At 58.7% G+C, this 10199-nt stretch overlaps 1 protein-coding gene across 1 annotated transcript; it reads left to right on the plus strand.

Annotated features, from left to right (window-relative positions):
• Positions 1-2656: 2656 nt before the first annotated feature.
• Positions 2657-8911, plus strand: SAXO4 (stabilizer of axonemal microtubules 4; the record flags this gene model as incomplete). The annotated part of the gene is made up of 11 exons (XM_082844636.1): positions 2657-2765; positions 2933-3050; positions 3322-3475; positions 4485-4613; positions 5207-5270; positions 5686-5798; positions 6203-6262; positions 6374-6460; positions 6830-6943; positions 7028-7122; positions 8743-8911. 11 exons carry the CDS (start codon positions 2657-2659, stop codon positions 8909-8911), a joined length of 1212 nt encoding a protein of 403 aa, XP_082700762.1.
• Positions 8912-10199: the final 1288 nt, after the last annotated feature.

Genomic DNA, 10199 nt, shown 5'->3' on the forward strand with positions numbered 1-10199 from the left:
TGGGCTCCCTGAGGGCAGGGCCATGTGGAATTCCTGTTGTTAACCCTTGAGCCCAATCCTTTGCCAAGACCTTTCCCTAATTCTTAGAGGGCGCCTACCACCTCAGTGTGCCAGCTACAGCCCCACTGGTAGGTACCATTATCACCCCCACTTTCCAGAAGGGGGAAACCGAGGCGCATGTAACACGCACCAAGTCTTTTACTTATTAAGTGTCGGAGCCGGGGCCGTGCCATTTGGCTTCAGAGTCTGAGTCCTTGCTTGTAACCCTTCCCTGCGATGCAGACACTTCAAGGAGGGCCTCTCTCTCCCTCCGCCTTGGGTGAGCCCGACCCATTCTTCCCTATCTTGTGTTTCTTGAGTGGAGCTCATGGGAACCTCCGTCATTACACTTGGAGCTCTTGGCTGGAGGGCCGGGCTGTGTCTCTTCAATTCTGTCCCTGCAGCTTCTGACCCCCGAACAGATTCGTTCCTCTGGAGGGTGGGTGCCTGCCACACCTCTGCTGGGTCCTGGTCACCTCTGAGTCCAGGGCCTCTCTGTGGGGGTCAGGGGCAGACACAAGCTCCCTCACGAGCAGGCCGGTCACCTCCAGGTGAGTGTGGCAAGGGCGTCTCCTGGGCGAGGGCAGCCCCCTTTCCCTCGGCCTCCCCTTCATTCACACCTCATTCTCCCCGAAGAGCAGGGGCGGGCTCCTGAGAGCTGACGGTGAAACTTCCAGGAAATCTGCCAGCTGATTGTTGAACACAGCCGCTGTTAACACTTCAATGATATAAACTTACATATTACTAAATTATATTTAAAAAGAAGCTAATAAATACTTCAAAGTCATCACCTCCTCATTACATTCCCATATTTTCCTGTCATTTATGCTCTTGGGGTTACTTCCAACTACTGAATCCCTATGGTGGAAGTACCATAATCGTGGTGGGCTGCTGACCTTGTATACCCAATTCCCTTTTCAGTAACATTGTGTTGGTAGTTTGAAAGCAGCCGTGAAAGCAGGGCGTGTTTACACCATAGAAATTGACAAATGCTGCAAATCAGGACACTCGTCCCCCCCCCAACACACCCACAACCAATCAGTCCCCAGAGATCCAACTGTTAGACATTCACAAGCCTTAGAGCCGATACAGAAGGAGCATGGCCTTCTCCATGCTGGAGATTAAACATGGCTCACGCCAGTTTAATCCAGACTCTTCTTCCGCCAGCTGTGAGGCCTGGGCCCCACCTTTCCCATCGCAAAATAAAGCTAAGAAGAGCTTTTAAAAACCGAGCATCAACCACCTGCCAGGTGCTGAATCCACTCTTTCATCAAATCTTCCAACAGCCCCAGGAGACAGGTCCAGTGACAACCCTCGATGAAGATGAGGAAATGGGGGCGACAGATCAGGTTTGAACCACGCTCTTCACTGCTGTGGTTTATTGGACCTAGAATAAGAGTAGCCAGTTCACAGGGTGGTTTGGGGGATTATGCGAGGTAATGTGTGGAAGAGCTCTAGCAGAACAGAGTCAACATTAATTTACCCAGAGGCTTAAGAGTGGGATCTGGACCCACCCACATTTGAATCTCAACTTTGCTATTTTCTGACTGTGAGATCTCCGGCCAGCCAAGTCACTTTGCTTGTCCAACCCTCCTTTTCCCTGTGTGAAAAGAGGGATAATAATAGCTACCTGGAAGAGCTATTCAGAAGACTGGAGATAAAGGATGTAGAGTGTCTGATGAAGTGGGTACTCAATAAATTGGACGATTGTTCAGGATTATCTTTTATTTCATGTCACTCAGACAGCAATTCTGCCCGGCTGTGGTGAGGGACACCACCATCGGGGCTGGAGCCACGGAGGCAGTACCTTGCCTGGGCAGCGCCTGGCCTCCCCTCCTGGCCAGGTCAGCCCCTCAGTGGGCCCTGGCTTCAGAAGGGCTTCCAAAGCGTGGGGACACTGTTGCTAGGCACCTGTTGCTAGGCAACGCACTGTTTCTTCTGGCCTGGCCACTTGCCCGAGGGCTCAGGCTTCTGTGGAGCAGCGCCTGCCTCCTGCAGCCTCTTGCCCTACCTCAGAGCCCCTGGCAGAGGGCAGGTAAGGGTGGGGCCAGCTGGGCGGTTGGGCCCCACGAGAGCTGAGCCAACTTCTAGTGGGAGGTGGGCAAGGCCGAGGGACCCTAGGGAGAGACAAGGAGACTGGGGCTGGGAGTGAGCTTCCCAGCTGGGGTGGCCAAGAGTTCTCAGGGTGGGCGATTGTCGGGCTATTCCGTTCCCAGAAGAGGGCACGTGGGGGCAAAGATCAGGGGCTGAGGGGTCGGATACCCTGGGTCTGAATCCCGGTTCTACTACCTATGATGAGCTCATCCTTCACCACTTGGGACCTCAGTTTCCCAGCTGTAAAATGGGGGAGGGGGTTGGTGATAAGGTGTGAGGAAGGTGAGATGAGACACAGGGTACACAAGTGTTGATGAGTACTAGTCCTTTCTTCAGTTTGGGGTGTGGGTGTCGGTGGAAAGGCACAGACCTGGGGGAAGGGCCGCTGTGTGGGCTTCCATCACCTCCTCTGTGGTCTCCGCAGCCTGGGCCTGGGGCAGGCTCGGGGCCCTTGGGCTGCCAGACCTCTGGGGCTCCTTGTTCTTCCTTCCTAGGACCCCCGGGGGCCCTGCCCCACGGCATCATGATGGGGAAACTCCCCCTGGGGGTTGTATCCCCTTATGTGAAGATGAGCTCGGGGGGCTGCACAGACCCCCTGAAATTCTACGCCACCAGCTACTGCATAGCCTACGGTGAGGGCACCTTTGTGTAGGAGGCACGCCCAGGGCACGGGGCAGGAGTGGGGACGCCCTCCTAGACCCCTGGTGCGGGCGGATGCTGGTCCTGCCTGGGGAGCCCTGGTCACTGCTCTGCCGCTCTGCTGACCCTGAGTCCTGTCTGCCTGCTTCCCCTCTGGCAGGCCGGGAGGATTTCAAGCCCCGCATGGGCATTCACCACGGCACAGGCTACAGATCAAATTACCGGCCCGTGGTCTCATGTCAACCCAATCTCAGTGCCCTGGACAACCCGGCCGTGGGGTACAGTCGGTCCAACCCCTGCTCACCCCCTGCCCACCCGGGCCTTAGCCCTCAGGGCCATCGGACCTCATCAGACCAACTCCAGGCTCCGCGCTTGGGGTCCGGGATCCTGGGGGACTCAGGGCCTGGTCCTCAGCCTGGGCCCCAAAGGCAAGCAGACTCCCGAGGCTGCTGTGGGAGGTCTGAGGGAGGTGGAAGCCTCCAGGGGACAAGGGGAGGTGGCCCTGGTGGTAATAGCTCCCCCCCCCCCCCGCTCCTGCCCCGCCCTCAGGGAACAAGTCTGCAACAATTTCCAGACCGTGACCAGTCAGAGCTCCCGTCCCCTGGAGGTGCCTGATGGCAAATACCCACTGCCCTGGAACATGCACCAGACCCACCCTGGCTCCTCTCGGGAGAAGGCCTGGGAAGCCACCCCCACCAGGGAGGTCAGTGCTGGGCCAAGACCAGGACGGAGGGGGACCCTAGCCTGGGGCGGAGGAAGGGCTAGAGAGTGGACAGGGTGGGGATCCCTCCAGAGGGTGGGGCTGCACTGCCAAGTGTTGGTCAAGGCTGAGATGACTGGGCCTGGGGGAGCCACAGTGTGGGCTGGGGTCCCCTCACCTTTATCACCTTTGACCTCGCCCCCATCCCCCCATCCCCTCCCCCTCCATATCCATCCCCATTCCTGTCACCATCATCATCTCTACCAACCCCACCTCCAGTCCTGTTCCCTCCGCACCCCAAGCCCATCCACTTCCCCATGATCTCCCCCATCTCATCCACATGTCCACGCCCACATCACCATCCCCACTGGGGCTGTCACTTTCACTTTTGTCATTATCATCCCCGTTGTCTTCATCTCTATCACTGTGTGACCATCATCCTTATCACCACCACCGCCAGAATGGATACTGCCATTCAGGCAACCAATACGTTCTAAACACCTCTTCGATTTCTGAAGGTGATAAGTGCTGGGGAAAAATATACCAGGGAAGAGGCAAGGACTGAAGCAGAAGTGAAGGAACTGGACCTGCAAGTCAGGAGGGTCAGAAAAGAGCTTACTATGGAGACATTAGACAAAAACTTGAGGGACGTCAGTATTCCTCCAGATGCAGCAAAGTAAGGGAAGAGCATTCCAGGCAATGCAGACAGCAAGTGCAAAGGCCCTGAGGTGGGAGCACCTGATGGGAGGAGGGACAGCAAGGAGGCAGGTGGCTGGAGCGGAGTGAGGAGCTTAGGTCCTTGTGGGCCGCCGTCAGGATGTGGGATCCTACCCGGAGTGCAATGGGAATACTGCAGGGCTTTGAGCAGAGGAGGGATATGGCCCAGCTTCATCGTAAAGGGACCCCCCAGGCTGCTGTGCAGATACTCTGTAGGGGTCAAGGGCAGAATCAGAGTCAAGACGTGATTGCCATCCCCTCACCTGGAGCGTAATTGGCTGCTCCGTCCTCCCAGGTCAGGAAGGTCCGTTTTGACACCCAGGACTGTGGGCCCCAGGCCATCAAGGGGCTGGAGCCCAAGGAAGTGCCCTTGCTCCACCGACAGCAGAACAAGGGCTCGCTGGAGTGGGAGGATGCCCGACACGTGAGTGGGTGGCCCCGATGAGGGCCTTGGGCCGGGCAGAGGGGCCGGACGCACCTCCTCCGGCTTCCTCGAGACAGGTTCTGTGCTGACTCACCCGAGCAGCCAGCTCAGTGTGGGCTCAGGGCACACACACTCAGAGAGACTGGGGCGAGGCAAGGATTTGAGATTTGGTATTTCCAAGGCAGCAGCAAAGTGGTCCTCACGGGCTTCCTTACATGTATCTTGGGATTTAATACCTGAGCTCCCTTCTCTCCCGATCCCATCCTGGGCCCCAGTGTACTGTGAGCACCCATTTCCTTCCACCTGCCTCTCTCCTCTCTTTGGGCCCCTCCTGCTCTGGGTCGCAGGGGCTCTGGGTCCCGTTGTTCATTACTGGAGTCCAGCGTGGGATATGACTTAGTTTTCATTGTCACGGAGGAACTGTGCTCTCCTGGTGGAATTTCTGGCGCTGTGATGCCTGATGAGAGAGAGATGTGTGTGGGAGCATGCAGGTCTACTCAAAGCACAGAGAACCGGAGAGCCAGCACTGCCCCCACTGCCTCTGGGCCCTGGTCTACCTTGCGTCCCCCATCGCTCCACTCTTTGTGCTCCAGGGCCCCCGCTTCATGACTTCCGAGTATGATCCCAAGTATCTCAAGGAGCCTTCAAACCAGCCAGGTAGGCAGGAGTGAGTCTAAGCTCAGGCCTCCCACTACACCTCCCTATTCCCGACCCTTGGGAGAGACCCCCGGGGACCCCAGAGCTGGCACAGGGCTGAGGAGGCACCAGCGGAAGACAGAAGGACATATCGGCAGCTTGGGGAAACCATCTTCCCTGGGCTGACCTCTGTGCTTTAGGTCTGCTGATCTCCAAAGGACGACTCTCTTGCTTAGGAGGGCTGTTTGAGGTTTGCCCTTCCTTTTGCTCTCCCCTCTTGCTCTCTGCCCTGGACTCTGGAGTCCCCCTGTTGTCCATGATCCTGGCTGCTCCAGCCTCCAGCTCCCCCCACACCTACTGGGACACCGAGCCACTGGTGGTCACGTTGGTGGGGCCTGCTTGTCCCAGGCCAGCACAGAGGGGCTGTCTTTTGCAGATCTCTTGCAGAAGAAATCAGCTGGGACCAAGGAGGAGACTGGCTTAACCGAAGCTTCCAACAAGAGCCCCATCATCTTCCAGCCGCCCTCCCAGGTCCTCCCTGGGGACCCAGTAAGTCAGGCTGGGCCCCACTAGAATTTCAAGGTGATTGAAGCTTTCCAGTCTGGGGGTTTCTAGCTTTAAAAATGTATATATATGAGCTGCAGAAGCCTTTGCCGAAACACAAGATGAAAGAGCTTGGGCGAAAACCACTACTTTGGTCCAACTCCCCCATTTTCTGGATGAGAAGACTGAGGTCCAAAGAGGAAAAGCAGCATAACCAAGGTCACTGAGAGTTCAGACAAGAACCCTGGACTGCTGGTTCCGGTTCAGCATCATGCCCTCCCCTCCCTTCTTCCCAAACTCTCCCCTTTCCTTTGTACGTCCAATTATACCCATTTGTGCTGAGCCCTTCTCTGTGCTCAGGACAAAGGAGCAGTTGAGCAGCCTAATGCTCCTCTGTGGCCTCTTTCCAGGTCCTCCTCCCCAGCCGGAGTGTCACCAAGTCAGACTTTCTCCCCATGACCCATCCTCACGTAAGCTGAGCCAGGGCTGGAGGGGAATGTCTGTGCCACAGCCTGAGGTCCTCCTGTGGGGCAGTTGGGATGGTGCCGGAAGCCATGCCAGGGGCTGCTTTGCTGCCTTAGGGGGATGAGTTCCTGCCGGTGCTGGCCAGAGGCTCCGAGCGGGAGACCGGCTTCAGCCGAGTGAAGGAGAGGACTCTGAACCCCAGAGTGAGTGGCCTCGGGGGGCTCCCCTGTGTGTTCTGAGAAGGGAACACTCAGAGAGGAGGAGACAGGGAGGTTTCTTGGACCCGGTGGCATTCGATCCGGGCAGTGCAATATGGGAAGAATCAGGATATTTGGAGATGCAGAGGAAGGACCCCTGGGTGGAGGGAGGAAGGACCTCTGGGTGGAGGGGGAAAGGCCCAGGGGCTGGAAAGTGAGGGGTGTGTTCAAAGCCGTGACTTCAGTGGGGCTGGAGGGGGACGCATCCTGGGGCTGGGGCGGTTGAGGCTGCATGGGCCTCTGCCTGCCTTCCCTCCATCCTGCTGCCTCACCCTGGCCACCCGGCCACCCTTCTTGTGATTCTGTCCCTTGCAGGTGCCCCCTTCCGGCCCAGAACCCAGCAGCATGAACCACTGGCAATTCCAGCCCCCGCAGAGGATGCAACAGACAAATGTTGCCCTGCTTGGCCAGGAGACCGTGTGGAAAAAGGTAAGGCCTGGGGTACCCAGCCCCTACCCCAAATCCCCACCCCCTCCTGACCTGAGAAGTCCCCTCTCTATCCCTCTGGTGCAGGAGCCCACAGGGTTCAGCCTTAACAACCCCAGCTATGTCCGGAGCCCCTATGACCCTGACCTGGATAATCGCTACCTGACCACCTACAACCAAGGGTGAGCCCCTCTTCCCTACCCACATCTGGGTCTGTGAAGCTGACCCATTTTACAGACAGGGAGACTGAGACTGCGAAAAGTAATGAGCTCACAGTAATGAGTGAAGAAGGCCAACACTTGATTAATGTGGGTTCCCCCAGAAGCAGACCCCGAGCCAAGGAGTTGGATGTGAACCCTTTATTAAGGGTGTCAGGGATGGGGGTAATGGGGTGGGGAAGGGATGGCTGCCAAGAACAGTGTGTTATTAAACCAGGTATCCCATGGGGAGACGCTAGAAAACAGTGCAAAACACACAACTCAGAATCATCCCAGCCAAGGAACGAGAGAGCTGGGGTATTCATACCCCACACCCATTGATCCTTGGTTAAGGGCTGTCCCCAGGGGTGATAGTAAAGCCCAGGTACCTCCTTGCTCCAGTAACCCAAGGGCAGCTTTCCCAGAGATGCAGTGCAGGCCCCTGGTGGGCAGGGGAGGAATGAGGGAGTACAATGGGGTCTATGTGGAGCAACAGGGCATCTGCTAAGAGACCACAACCAGTCCATGGCAGGTGGGCTCCATGCACTCTCAGAAGGTAAGCTCTGTGCTGTGTGAGCCCTGGGCAAGGAGTGAGTGTCCTGGGCATCAGGGAAGGCTTCCAGGAGGAAGTGGCCCTAGAGTCATGGGGGAGGCTACCCAGGCCAGGACTGGGTGGGGAGGGCATCACAGGGGTGGGATAATGGAGGTGTAATTCTTAGGCAAAAGCGTCCCCTCCTGGCCTCTGTCATCTGTGTGTCAGCCTGTGTCATCCGCGTCCACACTGCTCCCCCAGCTCCTCCATCTCCCAGGAGGATTGGAGCGAAATGCTCCCTCTTTTGAATGGGGACGCTGCGGCTCAGAGGGTGGAAGCGGTGCCTGAACCTCACAGCAGATCCGCGATGCACGTGGCAGCTCCAGTTCCCGGGGAGGGCAAGGGGGAGGGGCGGGGCCTCACTCTGGGAGTTGGGGGACAGCTGTGCTCCTGCCCCTCCCCAGGCTCCCGCAGACCCTCAGGCCCAGCCATCTCTCCTTCCCCCCCGCCTGCCTGTCTGGTTTTCTGAGCGCTCAGCAGGTGTCAGGCACACCACTCCTTCCTCATGGGCCCAGAGCCCCAGGGGTTGTAGTCACTGATTTTCCCATGTATCTCTCCGCACCCCCTTTGTAAACTCAAGGGCTGGGCCCACATCTTGCTCATTTTGGCACCTTCAGAACCCGGCCCAGTGCTCAGTGAAAATTGGTAAAATGGAAGAAAAAGTCAAACGCCTAGAGAGAAATGGAGGCGACGGGGTCCCCAACCCCCATCCTCTCCCATCCCCCGAGACGTTCACAGGCCAGGGAGGGAGGCATGGCATCTCTTAAAAGTCTTTTACACTCCAGAGTGCTGTCTCAGCCTCAGGGGCGGCTCCGAGGAGGGGCGCCCAGCTCAGGGGCAGCGTGAGGGCAGGCTTCCAGGGTAAGAGGTGAGTGAGTGGACAGGGCCTTCGGGAGGTTGGAGGACCTGCAGCAGTCTGTGCTCCGCTGGAGCCAAGATTCCTGCTGGAGAAGCGCAGAGAGGCTGCGGAGGACAGAGACCAGCTTCCCGCCAGCTACTCTTCTGTGTTGAAGGTACTTCGAGAGCATCCCCAAGGGTCTAGACAGTGAAGGCTGGACTCGAGGTGGCTTCCAGCCCCAGAAGCCCAGAGGCTATGCCCTCAACCAGCCAGTCACCCGCCTACAGGCCACCTCCAACCCCACAGAGAGCCTGCGGCGCCTGAATCCCCATGTGGGCAGGTAGCGCGCCCCCCTCCTGCTCTGTCCTTTGCTGCATCTAGGCCTTTCCCCGGCCTCTCCTCCCTCCTTCGTCTGTCTTCCATCTGAGAGGCCCATTTCCTCTCTCTGGTTTGTTCACTGCCTCTCCTGCCCAGCGGGGCTGCTGCCCTCCTCTGCCCAGCGACCCCTCCCTCTGCACGGCGGCCCCCCCCCCCCGCCCCAGTCCCCGGGGCGCTCGTGTTTCCCGCATTTGGCCAGCTCCCACCTGCTCCCTGCCAGCTGTGGGGTGGGGTGTGTGGGGACAAAGCGGAATGACTGTGGCTCTGCCTCTCTCTGACTCCTTTCTGCTCAATCCAATTCCTCAGAAATCCCGTTTGTACCAATAATGGCCCAGAGCTGGCCGGCAAAGACTCTCTGTGGCTTGGCCATCCCGGCTGAGCCCTGGCGCCGTGTGGAGGTGGGGGGGGAAAGAGAAGGTCCGGGCCCGCTGCCCCTACCCCTCCCTCCCCTGCATCCCCTCCTTCCTGCAGGACCCTGGTCTCGGCTGACCCCTTCTACCGAGCCACACCTCCCGGCAGCCACGGCAGCGGCTTCGCGGTGCCCCTCTGAGCCTGAGGCCTGGGTAAGGGGCCGGGGGACCTCCACCCACAGCTGCTCCCCGGGCAGGGGTGGCCATCGTGGACCAGCCCCCCATCCTAAGCCCTGGGTCAGGCCAACCCTGCCCGGGGACCCCAGCCCCAGAGCGGGGGGTGGGAGATCAGGGGCATCTCGAGGTGGGGAGCGTGCACAGACCACCGGAGCCCCTCAGGCCTCATCTCTGTCTGCACAGGTTTGCCGACCCCAGGGGACAGGAGCTGGCTACTGTCCCTATTCCCACATTCCCCGGGGGGCTCCCCGGCTACTTTGCTAATGAAATAAAGAGAAGTGCAGCAGAGCAGTGTCAGCGCGGTCAGAGGGGGCTGGGAAAGGAGGGGTGAGGGTGGGGAGTGGGTGCAGGGCTGGAGGGGCCAGGTCTGGAGTCAGGGAGGCCTGGTGGGACTCACTCTCATGCTCTGGACAAGGCACCTTGCTCTTGAGACTCAGTTTCCTCTCCCATGTAGGGGTCTCCGAGGACCTGTGCTAAGCGGTCCATCAAGTGTGGAAGGGAGGAAGTCCCAGGGAGGGACAGGCGGACCAGAGAGGGGGAGGCGGAGGCGGGCGGGAGGTAGGTCTACAGCATGGGGCAGGGGATCAAAGCAGGACAGCCGGGGACCCAGCTGGGTTTAAAGGAGGGGGGGGAAGACTCCCCTGGCCGTCTGGTGGTTAGGTCTCCG

This window comes from Leucopleurus acutus (assembly GCF_964270905.1).
Source record: "Leucopleurus acutus genome assembly, chromosome: 8".
Lineage (NCBI taxonomy): Eukaryota > Metazoa > Chordata > Mammalia > Artiodactyla > Delphinidae > Leucopleurus > Leucopleurus acutus.